Source organism: Lupinus angustifolius, chromosome LG02 (assembly GCF_001865875.1).
Source record: "Lupinus angustifolius cultivar Tanjil chromosome LG02, LupAngTanjil_v1.0, whole genome shotgun sequence".
Classification (NCBI taxonomy): domain Eukaryota; kingdom Viridiplantae; phylum Streptophyta; class Magnoliopsida; order Fabales; family Fabaceae; genus Lupinus; species Lupinus angustifolius.
Window position 1 is genome coordinate 3,166,213 of NC_032010.1, and position 20,638 is coordinate 3,186,850.

Here is a 20,638-nt window from a genome sequence, read left to right on the forward strand (position 1 = left end):
TTTTATTTATTTATTTATTTCACAAAAGAATCGGGTTGTTACACTAACCCTTCAGCCACTGGGAAATTCCCATTACCTACCAAAACCTGAAAGTGTAGAATTGGCTCAATAGGTAATTTCAAACACTAAGCCAACTATGGTTGAAAAACAATTATCACTAGAACCACTATCCAATAAGACCTAGACTGTCATTCCATTAATAGAACCTTGGAACTTCATTGTGCCAAGTCTAGAAGATCCTTTTAAAGCATTGTAAGACAAGTGGTGGTCTTGTGACACAAGTTGTTCTAAGAGGGATCCAAGTCAGGTGGAGTTTCTTCCATATCATCATCTTGTAATTGAAGTAGTAAATACTGTTTGTTGGGACACCGATGGCTCGGGGAAAATTTTGCATCACAAGTGAAACATAGGTCTTTTCTCTCCTCAATTGCATTTCTACATGTGTTATTCTCTTAACATTGGAATTTCTTGTCACATGGTTGTAATAGTGGTTGGAAGGAGGGGGAAGGCTAGTGGATTTGATGGTTTGGCTAATGGTCGGTATTTGTGTTTTGGAATATGAGTTGGTTTGAAACTGTTTGGGTCTGGGGTTGTATTTCTCCTCATACAGCTTGACTAATGATGTAGATCTAAGGAACGTTGAAGGAGATTGAGCAATAACACCCCTTCTAATATTTGGTTTTAGTCCTCCTATAAAACAATCCAAGAGGGCTTCAGGGGTAATGTCTTGCACTCTATTAGCCAGAGCAGTGAATTGAACATAATAATCATGTACAGACCCAATTTGAGTGAACTTGAAAAAATGTGAACGATGACACTCATAAGGTGATGGTCCAAACTCCATTTCCAGGGTTCTAGTAAATGCAACCTATGAATGAAAAGGGCTAGTACGAAGCATCATCTGGTACCAAGGAATCACTTCTTTCTCCAAATGAGTAGCAGCAATAGTCAATTTCTGATCATCGGGAGTGTCGTAATAATAAAAAAATTGTTTTGCCTTGAAGAACATCTAAACCATCGAATCTGGGAAAATCCAGCTTAACATTGCGGACATGGAACGGTGGAGAGACAACTCCATATCTACGCTCTGCAATAGAATTTTGTCGCAACAATGAATCAATAGCAGTCTCAAGGGTCTCAAATCTTGCTGCATTTTCCTTGTCGCGAGTATCCATGAGCTCCAACAATTTCCTAACATATATAGTGAGTTCTTTAAGGCGAGTATTCTCAACCATGGGGATGAGAGCACCAATGTAACAATATCCTAATTTATGCACACTAGAAATAGTAAAAATATATTCTCTGTATATTGTATTATGAGTAGATGGGTTTCTTACAACGAGTTGTTGGCTACCACAAGAGGGTAGTATTATAGAGAAAAGTGGCAGAAAATAAGAAAAGGAAAACAAATAATATAAATAATCCAAGGGAAGGATTCATGATCATTTTATTTCCATATCCCTCTCATTATCCCTCCCCAAGCTATAAACTAGACTCTAGACCAATTAAAATCCTTCAGCCTAGAGTGAGTTATATGGATCCTTGTGCTTTTCCTCACCACCTAAGCATTAGGATCGACACCCACGTGCCCTTCCACAACTGTGTCAGACAATGACTCTTTTGCCCTTCTTATTTCATCATTTTCACAATTGCCCCCACTGCATTTGTGACAAGTGACATCAGTACAATAAAAGTATAAGCGCTTTAATATAGTACACATCTACTCAACAAGTATTGTGTGATTGCATGCATATACCAATCAAGTTTTAAATTGAAAAGCCTTCTCTATCGATGATCAGTTTATGAGTTGAGTTTTAGAGATAAAAGAAGGAGAAAAAAGACTTTAGAATCATATCACAAATATATTTCATAACTCTCAAGCCTTTTATTTCATTTTCTTCTACTCCAAGATCTAACTTGTAAACAGATCCTAAGTGTACATTATTTTATGACCTTTCTCTTCACATTGGTTTCCTACCTTATTTTCATTTGCCTCTAATGTACATCTTTTGTAAGGTTTAAACCAGTCGTTTCAATGAGTCTTGAACCTTCCTTGTCCAAGACCCATGGTTAGCAATCCCTCCACTGCATTCTTGTTATTGTTATTTTTTACAAATTGTAGACTTTTTCTGCACTGGTTCACAAATAGAACTACATTTCTCTCTGCCTATTCTTCATCTTTGTAGTTTGTGTTTTGCAGAAAAACTTTAGGGCAAAACGCTTGTCTAAGAATAGAGCTTGAAAAGCTAGTCTCCCCTTGTAATAACATTGGCGTGAGGAAGGAAGGAAGTATAGAAAGTCTGATGTAATTGACCGGTTAATTCAAATATAAGTTAAAACAAATAATTTATTATATAGATAAAAATTATTATAAACGATAAGATAATAAGAACTAAACAATAAGTAATAAGATAAAGATAAACTATAGATATATTCAAATAAAATGAAACTAACTAAATCCTAAATGAGATAAAGCTCATTAATCCAAATATATCTAACACGATCCTCAAGCTAAAGCTTATTAAGCATTAAACTTATTACAAATAATTCCTTTCAATAAAAATGAAAAATAAACAATTAATGATATGGTTCCACAAAATTATTAGAAATTTGTTGTAAGTACGAAATTTGTAAGTATAATCAACATAAAATGATTATCACTAATAAACAAAGAATTCACTAGTAACATAATACATTTTTTGGAGAAAATGAACTACTAGAATAATTACCGGTAGAAAGAAAAACCATTAAGATAATCACTATCAGTATAATCGACGATGAGAAAAGAAATCACCACTAATATAATTCATTAATGGGAAGAAAAAAAGACAACACTAGAATGATCGTCGAGGGGGAAAAAGCTAGTGATGATATGGTTCATAACTTGGAGATAAGGTACCATGAGAATGATCATCAGCATGAAGATAAACCAATATAAAAAAAATGAAGAAAGTTAATTTTTTTGTATTGGAATATGTTGGTATTTATTTATTTGGATAATTGTGGTGAAATTTGAAATTATTAGTGTTTATCTGGACCGCGAGTGAGGAGCCTCCAACAAGAGGGAAGTTTAATTGTCATTGGAGTATGAGAAGAATAGAGAGTCACAAGTGAGATATCACATCTTAAACTAGAATCTTAAGATAATAGTTTCATATGCATTTTCCACTTATAAACTCGTTTACTCCTCTCCTCGTATCTAATGTGAGACTACACACTTGAATAAACTCAGCAATCTCCCATATCACACACTTTTCAGACCCCTCCCCTTAAGTTCACCATGTCTCAGCCGAAGCATCGGCTCTGGTACCAATTGTTGAACCCGAACGCAACTGAGGAGCCTTCAACCACCAGAGAGTTTCATTATTACCAGGTGTATGACGTCTTAAACTAAAACCTTAAAACAATGGTTTCATGAGCTTTTTTTTTTTTACAAACTCTTTTACTTCTCTCTTTATATCCAATGTGAAACTTCACACTTGAATTAATTCTATTATTAAAATTAGTAAAACATTATTTTGGTCCTTAAAAGATAAAATTGGATGGTCAAAAATTAAATTTTCAAAGATTTATGACACCAACTTAGTCCTTGAAAACATCAGATTGGTACTAAGACTAATTGACATTTCATATGTATCCTATATGGCATTCCAAATGTATGTGATGTTAATCTCAGAGGAACGTTCTACTCATTTAATATTTTCATGGACTAACTTGATAACAATTTTTTGAAGAAGAAGAGTTGATGGTCATGAAATCTTTCCATAACTAAAATAATGTTTTAGTTGATAAAATTACTAATGTACTAAAAAAACAAAATTAAGAGTGGAGGATGAATGGGGTATCATATGTGTTTTATGTGTGTGCGTGTGATCCAATTGATGTGGGGTTAATTGTATTCCATGAGAGGGAGAGACTAAATTTTGTCTTAGGATAGTTAAAATAAAAATAATTATATTTATAAGATTAATAAAATATCATACTTGGTTAATCAACATGATACCTTATTCCTTATTTTAGTAATAGTAATGATATTATTTTTTTAAATTTCCTATAAATTATTAAAAAAAAGTAAATACATGTTACTACTTTTCTTATGACATATCATGATATATCATTATTTTTATTATCTATATTTTTATACTATATATAAAACTAAAACTATAAATAACTACTTTGACATAATTTTTCACATTCCAACATTACGTTTTTATAATTCTTCCATAATAATCATCATAGACTTCCAAATATTACTTTTATTCTTTTTAACAATACATCATTATTCTTCCACACATTTTCTTATTTTTTCTTTTTTCTTTTTCAATTCTATATTTGATTAATTTTCTTACATGTTTGGTCTGTATTAAATTTTTATGGAACATTTCTTATATTAAATTATTTTCTTTAAAGAATGTAATATAAAAATGATACATATCAAAAAAAATATGGGTCGATAAACATGACACACTAGTTTTTAATAATTATAGAAGTAGACACTAGCAATCATAATATTGAAGGTAATGATAAAACTAGGATAAGAAATTATTGCATGGTATTTCCGACCAAATTCTTAACACTGATAATGCATTGATAACTTTACAATTAAATGAATTTATTACAAATAAATATTAAAAAAATAATTGGTACATTTCATCTTAGACAATGTAATAATTTCTCTAAATGCATGTCTTACTAGCTTCTTACCACTTAACTATGACATAAAACCATCAATGCCCATTTTAGTAGTTTTTACATACAAGGGTCCAAAACAAGAGGCGTTTCTAGCTCCCCCTCCAACCTCTATTTTAAAATCCAATCCATAAAATCAATGATAAATTCAAAAATCAAAATAAAAAGCCAAAGATGAAAGAGTTGTCATGTGTATTTTTCATGTGAGTATATGTGAGATCACGTTGATGAGAAGCTAATGCTTAACCATAATCTATCTGTCTTCCTCTTTGCCTTTTGTCCTCTTCTTCTCCTTTTCCTATTTACTATTATTTTAATATTTTCCTTTGCCCCACTTTGCCTTATAAAATTGTCACCCTCTTTCTATCAAACAAAACATAGTGATCCATATATAGTGATAAAAAAACGAGATTGGAGAGTAGTGTAAGAGATTTTGATCATGCCCATGATGAACAACAACATTGGACACTTTGATGACACAACATTAACCAAAGTGTTTGTGGGTGGACTAGCTTGGGAGACTAAGAAAGAAGCATTGAGAGAATACTTTGAGAAGTTTGGTGAGATCCTTGAAGCTATCATCATATATGATAAGATCACTGGAAAATCCAAAGGCTATGGTTTTGTAAGTATACATCTATGTATATTCAATTATCAAACTATTCATCCATAACCACTCTTAGAACTACGATATTACTTGTGAGACTTGTTTTTGCAAAAATTATCAAATTATCCATAGTTACATTCAAAGATCAATATACTACATGTACTATATAATATAATACATGATTGTGTATTGTTTGACTATTAAGTAACTTTTAATCTTGATCGATAACGATAGGTGACATTTAAGAAAAAAGAGGCGGCGAAGAAAGCATGTGATGAGTCAATTATGATTATCAATGGATGCAAAGCAAATTGCAATCTGGCTTCTCTCGGAGCACGCCGGCCAACAAGGTCATCTTCATCCACCATTTTTTCAACTCCTACTACTATTCCTCCTCCACAATCACAAGGTACACCCTACATTATTGTTACTAGACAAATGTTGTAAAAAATTGATGAAAAATATTTTAATTTGATGGAGTTCTAAGTGACTACACTAAAATTGTGATGTTAGGAGGATCAAAGGGTGGAGCATTAAGGAATTGCAATGAAGTCCAGTGTTATTTTCCTATAGGAACACCTGCACCTGCTTCCCCATTCCATCATCAACCTGTTCCTTTTTATGGGTACTCATTTTTTATTAATTATAAAAGTTAAACTTTTTATAACTTAGTAATAATTAATTGAACAAAAAAAAATTATATTTTTTTAATGATTTTTATATTATTATTTCATCAAACTATATACTTGATTTGTTAGATTTTTATATTTATTACAAATAATATAAGAACTTCATTGTTGTTTATTATTTTCTTACCAAATATATTAAATATGTTTAATTTCTCGTTTTAGTTTCAGGTACAGGCCCACCTACATCACACCAGAAATGAATTACACTCACAATTATAATTATAATCAGGTACAATTATGTTACACAATATAGAAATAACTACAAATACATTATTTAAATTCTATGAAAAATGTTTTTTACATTCTTTGAATATTTTTATTATTGTATAAAATTTTCATATAAGAAATATTAAATCACATTAAAATACATTCCCTATTTTGTTAGTCTCGCATAAATTCCATTGAATAATATAAATTAAATTGAAAAAGTCTTGTAAAGAATGTATTACTCATCTATCATGGAAACTATATATATTTCCGTGAAGTCAATTTACAAATCCTTCTATTAATAAGTGTTAGTCTAGTGGTGTAAAGCTCCATTCGATATTTAAGATGATCAAAAAATTAATAGTTCGATTCTTGTGAGTCACACTTGTTGGAAGGGGCACTACACATTTCGAAAGGAATAAATTGTTTACTCAAAGAATGATGAGTAGATACATTTGATAGTATAAAAAATACATACAAATCCTTCTATGTATCACTTATAGATTAATAATTAATAACAAAAATAATTCTGTTGAATTGTGGGAAATATCATTTTTCAATTTACAAAGATTATTACCTACAAATGAGTAAGAGAAGAAAAAGTAAAACATCAAGGTCTCCAAAATTAATATAATAGGCAAGTTTGCATCCAAAATAAAAAAAAAATGTCATTAATATATGATTTTTACACATTATCTAAACTAATGTTGTAGTGAATTAGAGACTAAATTAATCATAATCTCAAAGACAAATTTAATCATTATTCATTAGCATGCCATAATTACACCAAAAAAGTTAACATGTTGCAAATTGCTTTATGGTGTGATTTGCAGAAGCTGAGCTACAACAATGGACAATTATCCCATATTATATACCCAAGATATGCTACTGTGTGCACCAATACATGGTTTCAAATGTACCCTCTCTATGACAACCATCGATCTGAGTCAATGATTCTACCTACTCAAATCTACCATCCAACAATACCCTCTTATTTTCCCATATTGCCCCCAACTATCAATCCCAATACAGGTGCGTCACATATTAATATATCTTTCACAAGTTCAACACGTGACTCTGTCGTATGATTCATCTCACTTGCATAGTTGCATTGCATGTCAAATCATTAATTTGTCTATTACCACTTATTTTATTACTATTGATTAATTAGATATATCTTCTTGTGCTTTGTACTTGTTTTATATTATTTGTATGCATATGTTTTGATTTTATTATGTTTATTTTAGATATGGAATGATGTAAGCATAGTTGATGTTTGACAAGAATTATTTTTTATTTAAAACATAAAAGTAGTATAGAGGAATGATATTCCCATGAAAAAGTGTTGGGAAATTGATGTTTGTAATGTGTCTATGAAAATTAAATGTTTTGTTGATAAAAATATATTTCACTTCAACGATTTCTACATGTTGAAATACATTAGTCTCTGGCCATTGATTTGGGGATACACTAGATGAAAAAATAAAATAAAACTAACGAAGAATTTACTTCAGGATTGTTTATTGAAAAGAAATGCATTTATGATATATTTATGAAGGAAAAATATACTATTAGGATTGGACCTATTTTCATATATGGTAGATTACTTGGGCCACAAGCTTTATATATTTTACTTAAATGTTTACCAAATTAAATAGTAGTAGTAGTTGAAAATAATATGTTAATTCTAGTCCTCTAAGACATTTGTATGGCTATTGAATAGGTTCAGTTGGCAGAGGTGAACGCTTTAAAAGGTGGGTATGAGAATTGAGAAGAGTTTAGTTGGCAAATAACAACAGAAGGGAATGGAAGGTGGTGAATGCACACAGCAGCATTATTATTTGATCTGTTCTGCATATAGTTTCCATTTTTTTTTCCTTTTTACTTTAGATTTGTTTTATTTTTAATTAATAATCTTATAGTTTTATTAAGGAGATTCTTTCATTAGCTGTGAACTGTTCAGATTCAGTACCCAAAAAAAGAACAATGTTGCCCAATGCCATGTGAATGTTGAATCATACCCATAACTAATTGGTTGTTTTTGGTCAAGTCAACTTAACTTAGCTTTCTATTATTTTTAGAGTGAATATTTATTTTGGTCTTTATAAATTTTTATGTATATAAATTTAATCCAAAAAAACAGTACTCAAATATTATGAATGTGAGTCAAAATAATCTATATAAAGAGTTATAAAAATGCTAAAAATACTATTTTAATATACATTTGATATTTTTGAATAATATTTTGGATTTTCCAATTTTCTAGACCAAATTAATACATGCATTAATTTTGAAGTACAAATTAGGTTTTTATTCTTATTTTTTGAGTAATAAAGTAAGAGCAAAATGAAGGAAACAACATACAAGAGTTCAAAGTTGGCCAAGATTTTACCACATAGGTCTCTACTTAACAAATTTGAGCAATTGAATAGCATATCCAATGAAATGAATGAATCTATCCGTACATCTACCAATGTCCAATTTTAGGAGTGAATTTCTAGTCCAAACAGAATACTTAGGAAAAAATATTTTTTTGGTCCAAATCATTAGATATCTCATTATAATAATGACATAATTAATATAAGATTACAACAGAGAACAAAACTCTTATCATGGGCTATTTAATATAATTGGATTCTCAAAGATTTGAGCTTTGACTCCTCCACAATTATCATATTTATCATAAAAGTATAGGGGCATTGCATAATAGTAGGGGTGGCAGTCCGGCTCGGCCCAGCATGGCCCGCATTTGACCCGTCAAAATATGGGTTGGTCCGACCTGATCCTTATTATTAAAAGTGCTCAAAATGTCAACCTGACCCGACCCTTATTATTAAAAGGGCTCAAAATGTCGCCCGACCCATATTTTGTAGGGCTGACAGGTCGGCGAGCTAACCCGTTTTTTTTCCTTTTAAAACACAAATAAAGCTTTTAGACAAAAATAAGTAATCCACATGTCTCATAAATGTCTTATCAAACAAAAAATCACAAACAAAAGACACAATCTCATGATAACATATCGCATTAGTTCAAAACTTGTAAATTCTAAACAATAAACCAACATAGTTTTAAACTTTTAGACTCCTAGTTCACAATAAAGCTTCTAACTCCTAAGTTTTAAAAAGTGCATAAGAACCAAAACTATTATATTATAAATCAATCACAATAAAATATATATATTACTCAATTCAATTGGAATTTGACTACATTAAAAATATAAATTCAAACTCAGTTGAATTCAATTAATTTTCCAAAAGGAATCAAAATCAGTATTTCTGTTTAAGTTTCCAATTTTCCATTTCAATTAATTAAACGTTTAAATTTGGTTCGAACACCTCTAGTTGTCACTGAAACTCCACCTTTATCTCATAACAAGTACAATAATTGGATAAGAGTGAAGATCATAGATATGTACAAAATGAGATATTAAATGTTCATTTTGCGAGGAGAAAGAATAATTACATGTTTTTTTATAGCATCCAAACATAAACTAAAATTATACAATTTTAATTTTAATTGTAATGAACAACATGCGGGCTAGCCCGGCCCACCCCTCAATGGTCAGTCTAAAAAATGGGCTTCCAAAACAGGTTGAATATGGGCTTTTGGGCTAAAACTCACAGCCCGACCCACTAAAAATATCTATCCGAACAGGCTGGCCCGTTGGGCCAAACTCATTTTGTCATCCCTAGATAATAGGAACAAATTTGGAAAAAAGGATAATTCAGAAAACAATTAACACATGTTCAGATTTTTTGTTTAAGAAGACATGTCAGGATAATTCAACAATAACTATGTTTTACTGTTATTAATTGTCTAAACTCTAAAGTTCTGTTTTTTATTTAATTAAAAACAAAATAATATATATTCAACAAAAGAAATGACAAGATTTGGTATAAACAAAAACACATACATAAAACTATGAACTTTATATCAACCAGTTATCATTAATGGTGGCTCCACGATTTCTTATGGGCGCAAGGATCCCATGTAATTCAATCTTATGGTTCTTCATTATCTACATATGGTCTTCTTAGATACCATTTTGTATGGGCTTTTAGTTTAATGTTTCTATTCAGCAGGTATAATTATTGGCAAGAAAATTAAATCTATGATTTGAATTCATAATAAATTAAAAGTTGCTCTTGCTATTTAGCCTAAGTGAGAAATTTGAAATGATGAGCAAGGATGCCATAGTAAAAGAAAATTATATCATGAATGTTTAACTTTCAATGTGAGAGTAGACCGTAAGATAATTTAGGAAAGGAAAATATATCATATATAATATATATATTTATTTACATGAGAATGGATCTATTTATACTCAAATTAAGTTACACTAATTATACTCAATCTCATTCATTGATTTTCTTAAATCAAACGGTCCAAATGGGTGAGGAAATAAGTGATGAGAGAAAAAAAATCTTATATTTCTTTTAATTTTCACCCATTTTAGACCGTTAGATTTAAGAAAATAATGGATGAGATTGAATGTAATTAATGTAACTTAAATTGGGTGTAAACAAATCTCTTATATATATATATATAGTATATACCAAGTGTTTTTTGGGAGGAGTACAACTTGATTTCAATAAACTTAAGATTTAATATGTATTACACTCTCAATAAATAATTTATCATTAATTTGTTAACTATCATTTACTCTCAAATAAAAATAATATAAATCATTAGTGAATAAGATATAGTGAATAATATGTTAATAATATAAAAACTTCACATTACATACTTAGTAGAGCAGTCCTTGGTAGAGAGAGTAGACAATTCCCATAAAACTGTTCTGAACTACTTTTTTATTTTCTGTACAACGGAAAGAGAAAAACAGCAATATTCCGAACTATTTGATAATAAGTATAACTACAAAATAATAAAAGGGTTTGTAGTTAATTTCAACTAAATGTCAAATCTTTTAGAAATAATGTCAAGCTGATTACTGATTATTTCACTAATACTCAAGTACATATTTATTTGATAAGAAATATTTTATAAAATAAATGCTTGATGATATAGAATGCCTACATTTCAATATACTAATAACAAACTTACATCAATAAATGAGAGAAACTTGTTAGAACTCTTAGATTGAAGACATTTGAATGGAGCTATTTTTTCCAAGCCTTATAGAGTTGACATAATCTGTGGAGCAATGTGCTGAAATACCAGGAAGTACCAATCCTATTACTCTTGTTAATATTCTAATCCAACCTTCCTTATAATCTGCTCCTTCAATGTACCCTATTGTTAAGCCTCTAATTAACTCCCACATAGCATTCATATGTTCTGATAATGCAAAAATCATTCCAAAGGAATTTCTATTTGGCTCCTCCTTCACTTCCTTTGATGATTGATAAAAAAAACCCAACAAAGGAAAAAGTAAATACTCTGAAGAATATGAATAATTAAATTTGATATCTAACAAATACAAAATAACACATTGACATCTTTATGAACTGAAATTAATTTGGTTGTTCAATACTTAGTTTTCTGTTATTAAATTAAATGAGTGATTGTACAAAATCCAATAGAGAATCAGTTTGAATAAGATAACTTTCACAAGGTTTACAGAATAAAGGACATATTTGAGTCAACAATAATATGATCATAAGAAGCTAAAAAGAGCTTATGAGAATGTCATAAGTTGTTCTCATAAACTAATTTCATAAGGTCTTCTCATGAGATAAGTATTCTCTCTAATCCTTTCTTAACACCCCCATCAAAACACGGATTGAGATCACCTGTCCCCGACGGTGTCTCATTCCCTATCTTTGACCAATAAGATATTGTCACATAAATAAAAAGAAAGTTTTTGAAAACAAAAAAGTAAAATTTTAATTGGCTTAGGACAGGAAATATGGCACGACTAAGTAATCTATATCCTCATAACACATGCAGGATTTGATGACTCTAATAAAATAGAGACATGTGGAGATGAAGAAAAACAAATGACAACTGACAAAAACAACAAAGAAATCTAGCCAAAATGGACAAAAATGAGCAAGTAAAGAGAAAAAATACCTACTTTTTCATTATACAAGCTGTTGTAGTGAAGGCACACTCCAAAATGTTTGTACAAGAAGGTTTTGTTATCATAAGGCAACCTTGGCACAAGATCATTGCAGTATACCACCCTGAAATACTTAGGACCATGTTGTTTCAAATGAGATTCCATGAACATTCCAAGTTGTCTATTCCCAATCCTAGGTTGTCCAAATGTGTATACACCAAGCAACTTTTCCATTATGTCCATCTCCTCATGCATCACTAACACTGTTGGGAACAATATTGCAAGTGCTCCACCCAAACTATGTCCAGTAACTATGAACTTTGCATTCCTATGTTCCTCTAACAAGCTTCTTAGTTTAGTCCTTAAAGTGTAATATGCTGTTTTTTTCTCTACTTGAGTCTCAGAAGTAGAAGAAATATCAGAATCAGAATCAGAACTAGAATCAGTTGAAGAACTTAACTTTCTGTTTTTCACTTGAAGGTTAAAGTAGAAAGAGGCAGGTTCAACTCTATTGCCTAAACCAAGTGCTTCTAGGAATCCTATATGGACTTTTCCCATTTTTGGGATCTCATACCAGGAATAGTCAAAATCAGTAATCCAATCATCAGCAGCAAAAAGTTCTGTTCCTCTAAAACTGATTAGTATGAAATTTGCATCTTTGGCCTTGTCACAGAGAATAAACACTTGAGTGGACATCTTGTTTTGGAAATCTATCAATTTATGAAGAAAGAAGTAAGAAAGGGTAGAAAGTTATATTATTCAATGTAGATAATGCACTACTTTATGCATTGTACTTCTCCTATCATGTCTTACCATTCCAGCAGTTGTAGAAGTCCACAAAGTGCATCTGTTACTCCATAGACACAATGTTTAAGAAACTTATATATTTCAAAAGGAGAAAACTTCGGTACAATTTCTTCAATACTCGTGATGTTTTCCAAAAAAAAAAACGGATATGTAACAACTCATTCGTGAAAACGTAACATGTGTAACAATTGTTTTTTTCAGACACATGTTGAAATTCACACATAGTAGTTGCTACGCTTGTTATGTTTTTATTTGAAAACAGCATCACAGTGTATCTAAAGAAATGTACACGAGTTTTGTCGATTTCAAAGAATCGGAAAAGAATGAAGAAACTCGCCTTCCAATGATGGTTTACAATTTTTTTGATGACTTGAGCATTCTCATATGCTAACTTGGAAGCCATTATGCAGAGATCCATCAAAGGCCTATTTCCCATTTCTGGTTTCAAGGCTATCTCCTTATACAGATCAATCCTCCCATCCAATTGGCCAATTGTACTGATAAAAGTTTCTGTACCTCTCTCTGGTATCACAATTTGTCCTGTTCACAATGCAATTCTAAAGACTATCAATTATGAACTGAGTTTCAGCTTTTGAGACTAGCCATGATAATTTTACATGTTTTTTGACTCTTTTAAGGCATGATTAGTCTCTGTCACACTTCATTTCATGCAACAATCAATGTTAATTGTAGTTGAATTCTGTCAATATGTAGCATTTCTCATACAATAATTACCTTTTCAAATTGTCTACCACTGATCTCAGTAAAGAAGTTAGCATCAGAACATTTCAGAGAACAGTGCTACACTACACAGCTAGAAGAAATTATCTAAAATTTTAAAAATTCTGGATTTTAAGGGATACTGATGGATGATAAAGAAAAAGATAGAAGGGCAGCCTATCCAAATAGTAAAAAACAATATGCCAAATAATTAAATTTGGCATAAAATTTAGCCAGATTTTTAACAAATTTGCAATTTCTCTACACTGAATCTTAATGAACAAGCATCAGTATAGACTAATGCTACAACCAGGAAAAAAAATAAGCTAGAGATGAAATCATTAGTTAGAGTAGTGATGCAATTTCTCATGAGTTGTGAGTCGTATGTTAAGGCTGAGGTGTTACAAGTTCCAGTCATATATACTATAAGTTTAGACCATAATCAGCTAATTGCATTGGTCACAATTCCCACACCTTTGAATCTTAACATAACTATACCCACAATTTAAAACTGAATGATGAATTCGTAAAGCTGAAAATAAAAAGAAGAGAAAAAAGGTTTTTCTACACACTAAATTGTTCTAGCATGGGATATCACATCCTACGTTAATGTGATGCCATATAAGTTACCACTTACCATGAATAATGTTGTGAAGAAGACCAAGTAAGTTGCCATTGTGTGACAAAAGATTAAGAACAAAATCCACCAAGAAACCAAACAACTTCATAGGTTTAGCAAAGAAACCAATGATTTTTCGAACAAGAACAGAAACGAGGATAATCCAACGGTGATCATGTATGGGACCCACCAACGAGGATGTTTCTTCTTGTTCTTCCTTGTCGTTGTTGCTGTTGTTTTCATGTAGTAGTTTGGTATCTATAAACCTTGAAAAGCTTGGAATGTGACCAAAAAGAGAGAAATGTAACAAGTTCCAAATGGTACCCTTTTCTGGACGCACAATAAGGTACTGAAGTCTATGATCATCGTTGTTTTCTATGGGTTTAGCCATGCTTCTTCACTGGTTATGTGTCTTTACTTGTTTATATGCTATTGTAATAAATGAATCTGTTGTTGTTGCAGTCGTGTGAAAACTGGAACGTATAAAGTCAATTCAATTGGAAAACTGTTAAAACAATATGTCCTCATAGTCATATGTTGCAATCAGGTTAAAACTTGGCTAAAATAAGTTAAAACTTATTATACCTGTTTTTATTTAAACTTTACCGATTATATCGGTTTGATTTTAATTGAACCTTACAACTATTTTTTACTTAACTATTTAAAATTATTTTTTAATAAAAAATACTTAATTTTTACTAGAATATTATTTTGGGAGATAAAAACATAAGTAAACAACTACCTCTAAATCAATGTATATTGTAGATTTTCATATTTTATTTTTAATAAGTGACATAAATAAAAGTAATTATAACTTTATTTATCAATATTTTACATTTATATTATATAGTTTAATTAACAAATCATCATTTCAGCCCTTTCCATAACCTGTACGGTGTAATAACACTAGGTTGTTGAATATAATATGTATATATACTATTTAATACATATTATGTATTATTCCTTTAAAACATGTTCTGTAGGGTAATTTGATTCTTACAAAATAATTAAATAATCCCAAACATTGTAAGGATAAAAATTAATTGCCCAATGAAAATATGAGAGAAAATTGTCTTGCATGAAAATGTTCAAGGATTATCAGATAACTTTATTTTGTGTGCACACCCATCATCAAATAGAATAAAATGTCTACACATTCCAGGAGATAAATTATCTTCTTCAACTAATAAAAATATAATATATGTACTATTTTGTTTAGTTTTAGAAATACTTCTATGGAAAATGAATAAATAAGACAATGTCATAATTTTAGTGAATGTAAAAAATAACTTATGTAGAGATAATTTATTCTATTATCTAAATTTGGTTTTTTAGAAGTAGAAGTGATTGTTTAACTTACTGTCACGCAACATTCTTCAAACCTATAACAATTTTATCCATAGTATATTGCTTTTGCTTGACGGTGAAGAAAATCTTCACACATAAATATTATGAAGTATATAATAATAATATACAATGTATTGATGTAGAAAATCTTCACATTGTGATAAATTTTATACTTTATTATTTTGGATTATGAATCATCCTACAACTTAAAGATGAAATGTGTAACACACTACCCATATGAGGGGAAATGTACTCAAATGAATATGAAAATGGTATTTATAGCATTAGGAGAATATTATATTTCTCTTCTACCATTACTATTTGGACACCCATTGATATTTATTTTCGTAAATAGAAATAAGCTCAACAAAAAAAAACTTTGATAACAATAGAAAATAGAAAAAGGTAATATGAGTTATGTAATCTCATTTGTTGGGATATGTTTGAGAATACGTGTGATTGAGAAAAATAATGCAGGTGGTTAACTAAGTAACATGGTTAGTTATGTATGAACCAGAATACATGGAATATTACTGTTTCTCTTGTTTTTTGCTTTAGATTTGGATATATGTGTGGAGTGTGGATTCCTTTTTCTCTTTTTCGAGAAATATCCGTTGCTTTGCTTCTTCCAAGAGGAAAAATAAATACTTTTCTTGCAACTTAAGACAACCCTATCACTAATTATAGAGTGTATTATTTATGCATTTTTGTGTAAATATTTATACATAATCAATAAATTATATATTTATTTATAATAATGACAGTGTATATAAAACTTATATACAGTTAATAATGTATATATTTTTTCCTCTTAATTATATTATGATGATATATATCCTGATTATATGTTTTTGTCATGTATATTAATGAAATCAATACAGTTAGGCAACATTGATTTTCATTATTTAAAATAGTTTCTTTTTTGTGTGACATTGTAAATAAAAAAATTATATTTCCAAATTCTTATCTCATTTCCAAGGGATTGAGGTGACAAACCCTTTTTGTTTTTGAACAAAACCCATTTTTTATACAATCGGTATTCTAACTATCTCCTTGGAATTATTTGTTAATTAGATCACACTTTAGAAAGGAAATTAAATAATGAAAATTTAATTTTTACCCGATTATATTGATATGATTTTTAACAATGAAATATTTGATAATGTAGAGCTTTAAGATAACTATTGAAGTGAGATCTTAGTTTTAGTTAAATAGTGTTGGGGTCATGTCCAATTTGCAAATCCAACCCCTATATCTTGATTCCATCACTTTATATGTGAATAATATTAGGAGTAAAAATTTATGTATAAAAACTATATCATTCATACCATTTATATATTATACTTAATGGCCAATAATACACCAACTTGAATAATAAATTATATAATAATATTATAAAAAATTCTTACATTGTAAATACATATATTTTTACTCTAATATTATATATATCAAAATGTGTCGCTTAGCTTGGTTAGTTCACCATATGTTTGTGGAGGCTTTTTACTGCATGTCCATGGCTGAATGACTCTTTGTTGGAGTCAGATTCCTTTTCAATATTTTAGAATTGAGTGTTATTTTTAATTAATTTATGGGTAAAATATATTATCATTATAAATAATTGGACATTATATGTGTTTTTATTATTAATATTTCATAATAGTCTCCCATCTAGTACTCGTTCTCCTTCCTCTTGGCTAGGGCATGTATGTTAGTATACTCCAAAAGAATTGCTCGTATAATTAATAATTTTTTACATTTTTTATTATATGAAATTACACATATGTTATACTATGTCATGTGGCATGGGACCCACTATATGTTGTTCCCACTTCCCATGCTACCCACACAAATCTAGTTGTTACATCTTTCAAGAAAACTAAGGTTATATACATGGTACATATTTTAGTTAATTCAACTTTTGTTGTCCTTGTCAATAAGCCAATCAGTGTGTAGATGCTAGATAGGGAAGGAAGAATTCAGTTCAGTTTTCCGGTTTGGTTCGGTTATTTTTTTAAGGAACTGTTTATTTTCGGTTGGGTTTATGGTTTTAGAAATTTAGGAACCGTTGGAACTGAACTGAACCGCATATTAAAGAAATATATATTAGGGATTAAGGAATAATGTTTTATCATTGTTTAAATTCTTTAATCAATTTTCTAGCTTAAATTATCAATTTTTGTGTGAATTGTAGTGTTATATATGTTACTAAATGTTTATTAAATTAATATTATATATATATTATTAGTTACTAAATTGTTTCTAGTATATTATGATTTGGAACATGTTTTCCAACTTATGTGATATTGAGTTTGAAACTAACATATACATATATTGTTATATATGTATTGTTACATGAATTACTAATTATGAAATGTAAGGTTATAAATGTAACTATTATATATTTTACTAATTGATATATATGTTACTAATCATGAGTTGTATTGTTATATATAATTCATAATTTTTTATAATAATAGTAGTAATGTTTATCCTTTTATGGATAAACAATATATCTTGTAATATTGTAATACATTTTGAATTTTCAATTGATGCAAGATTTTTTATAAAAAAAGTAAATGGAAAAACCGTGGAACCGAACTGAACCATTAAGAGCGGTTCAGTTCGGTTCTTATAGTTGAATTTGCGATTAATTGAGCAGAATCAACCCATATATTTTTGATCAGTTCGGTCACTAAAATATGCCAAAAGCCAAACCAAACCGAATTTTTACACCCCTATTTCTTCATGTGATCATTTCACAATTTAATATGAGGAAAAAAATATGTTATCAGAATATATGAGTTTTATATAATATTATTATATTGTTCATAATTTATATTTGATGTTTTTAGTATTCTGTTTATTACATCCAAGTGCATTGGCATCACTATTCCTTATAATTCTTTCAAAATTAGGTGGATTATTACATAAAGAAAAGAAAGTCTACAACATATATAAACTGATTGTGTGATTTTTGGAAGTTGTTGGGATGGAATCAAATATTAGCTGAATATTTTAAATATTGTGTGGTATTATGATAAAGAGGAAATAGTTTTTTCTTTAAGATATCCTCTCGTAGAATAAATACAGCAATTCAAATTCATGATATTCATTCACTTCAATTGCTTTAGTGGGTTTCACATTTTTCCTATATTTTTTTACACTTTCTATAATTTAAGTATCCATCAAAAGCACATCTCATATTTTATTTCATCACGAATTTTTTTATCCGTGGAATCCATCTGAAACATAAACACCAAGAAAACTATTGATTAAATCAATACGTGTTTCTTTGCAGAACCACTCAAAACATGGCAAAAAATAGGAATTGGTGCTTATGGCTTAAGAATGAAAGAACACCATCCATTAGAATTGCTCTCTTAAAAACCAGAGATAGAGATAAACTAAGTGCTCATGTAATAATTTATGTTTGAATGTGCACCCAAAAAGATTGATTAATTAGTTCTTCCGTAGCTCTTATGTTGTGCTTTTAATATTAACCGAAATGAAATTAACTTAGTCTTAAATATCACATATATATTAGGCATACACACAAAAAATCCTTGTTGTACCAACAAATTTTAGATATCTTTTGTAGTAGGTGAGAACATAAGACATTCTTTAAGACATGATAGTTTATTATTGTGCAGAGAAAAAATAAATAATGGTAAAGTAAAATGGAGGGAAGAATTAGGAAGGGTGAAATAGGAAAAAATAATAACAAATTTATTAAATATAAAATATTCAACGATTTACTTGGTTTTATAAAAAACATAGGATGACATACTAGAAAAACTTGCATGGAAACGAATATCATAACACATAATATTTAGAGATAAATATATTTTATAATTTTTGATACTATCATTTAAGATTTAATTTAATTAGAATTAAAATATTAATGTGTTGTTAATATATTATTAGTTGTCTTTACATAGTTTCGTCTTCATACAAGTCTTTCTCGATAACATGGAAAAAGCAAAGATCAATTAATGACACTTAAAAGCATTAAAAAAACCTGAAAGGCGTCAATTTGAGCACCTCAACGCCCCACAAATGATGTCAAAAATGAAATTAAGGGTACCCAATTTGGATTCAGAAGGTCCAAAACATAGGAGTACATTATTTTTTCCATCAATAATAAAATCTTTATTAATCAACATATAAAGAAATTAAGTAACAAGTGCTATTCATATCCACATAATTCTTAAAATTAACAAAGAGAAAAACAATTTGAGGAGTTAACCACTCATTCTACAAATGAAAAAGAGAAGAAAAGAAAGCGAGAATTGTAAGGCTTCAAGAGTGTAAGAAAATAAAGTCTATCATCTCATCAATATGAAACCTCTTATTGTAAAAAATAATTTTATTCCTAATGTGCCAAATAATTCAAATTGTGACAAACCAAAGAGTCACCACAATTTTTTATTCTTGTTCTCCAACCTTATAATGTTTTCATGGATTGAAAAAGAGACTTGACATCGTTATGAATAATAGAAGAGAAACCAAAACTAAAGTAAAGTCTTTGTCAAATAAGATATGAAACAAAACATGTGAAAAATAAATGATTAGTATATTCTTCCACCTCACCACAAAGAGAACAAAGAAGGTGATGTTGATTATTTATTCACCTCTATGAGCAAGATTTACTTTAGTTGGGATCACATCAAAGACAATTTTCCACACTAGGCGTCTCATCATTGTTGAACAGGTCCAAAGTCTTATGAAGAAGACATGTTTGTTGCCCCCTTCCACCTTTTGTATAGTTTGTGTTGGAGATGTTTGAAATATATTATTATATGAAATCTCACATTATCTAGCATTAGAATAGAGTAATGTAATCAATGTTATATATTGAACTCATGTCTCTTGTTATAATGTGAACCATATATAAGCACAAATAGAAATACTCATGGGCAGGTGAGCCCATG

At 29.5% G+C, this 20,638-nt stretch overlaps 2 protein-coding genes across 3 annotated transcripts; one reads left to right on the plus strand and one right to left on the minus strand.

Annotated features, from left to right (window-relative positions):
* LOC109328703 (probable RNA-binding protein ARP1) lies at positions 5,087 to 8,167 on the plus strand. Of its 2 annotated transcripts, none has more exons than XM_019562291.1 (6): positions 5,087 to 5,314; positions 5,531 to 5,705; positions 5,810 to 5,921; positions 6,148 to 6,214; positions 7,026 to 7,224; positions 7,916 to 8,167. In XM_019562291.1, exons 1-6 carry the CDS (start codon positions 5,129 to 5,131, stop codon positions 7,954 to 7,956), a joined length of 780 nt encoding a protein of 259 aa, XP_019417836.1. In that variant the 5' UTR covers positions 5,087 to 5,128; the 3' UTR covers positions 7,957 to 8,167. The 2 variants fall into 2 exon arrangements, with proteins under 2 accessions (XP_019417836.1, XP_019417844.1); XM_019562299.1 differs by having other exon boundaries at positions 6,154 to 6,214.
* LOC109332930 lies at positions 11,192 to 14,873 on the minus strand. The gene is made up of 5 exons (XM_019568102.1): positions 14,379 to 14,873; positions 13,359 to 13,561; positions 13,028 to 13,061; positions 12,230 to 12,924; positions 11,192 to 11,545 (listed from the first exon to the last, which is right to left on the minus strand). The coding sequence occupies exons 1-5, from the start codon at positions 14,749 to 14,751 to the stop codon at positions 11,288 to 11,290; spliced, it is 1,563 nt and encodes a 520-aa protein (XP_019423647.1). The 5' UTR covers positions 14,752 to 14,873; the 3' UTR covers positions 11,192 to 11,287.

What these genes read in the sequence shown, in the direction of transcription:
- LOC109332930 (XM_019568102.1), bottom strand. Translation starts at nt 14,751, where the DNA reads ATGGCTAAACCCATAGAAAACAACGATGATCATAGACTTCAGTACCTT. An exon ending in CTTCTACAACTGCTGGAATG is followed by an intron (nt 12,925 to 13,027) that starts GTAAGACATGAT and finishes ATAAATTGATAG; the next exon opens with ATTTCCAAAACAAGATGTCC. An exon ending in ACAGCTTGTATAATGAAAAA is followed by an intron (nt 11,546 to 12,229) that starts GTAGGTATTTTT and finishes CAATCATCAAAG; the next exon opens with GAAGTGAAGGAGGAGCCAAA.
- LOC109328703 (XM_019562291.1), top strand. Translation starts at nt 5,129, where the DNA reads ATGCCCATGATGAACAACAACATTGGACACTTTGATGACACAACATTA. An exon ending in AATCCAAAGGCTATGGTTTT is followed by an intron (nt 5,315 to 5,530) that starts GTAAGTATACAT and finishes CGATAACGATAG; the next exon opens with GTGACATTTAAGAAAAAAGA. An exon ending in TCCTCCTCCACAATCACAAG is followed by an intron (nt 5,706 to 5,809) that starts GTACACCCTACA and finishes TTGTGATGTTAG; the next exon opens with GAGGATCAAAGGGTGGAGCA.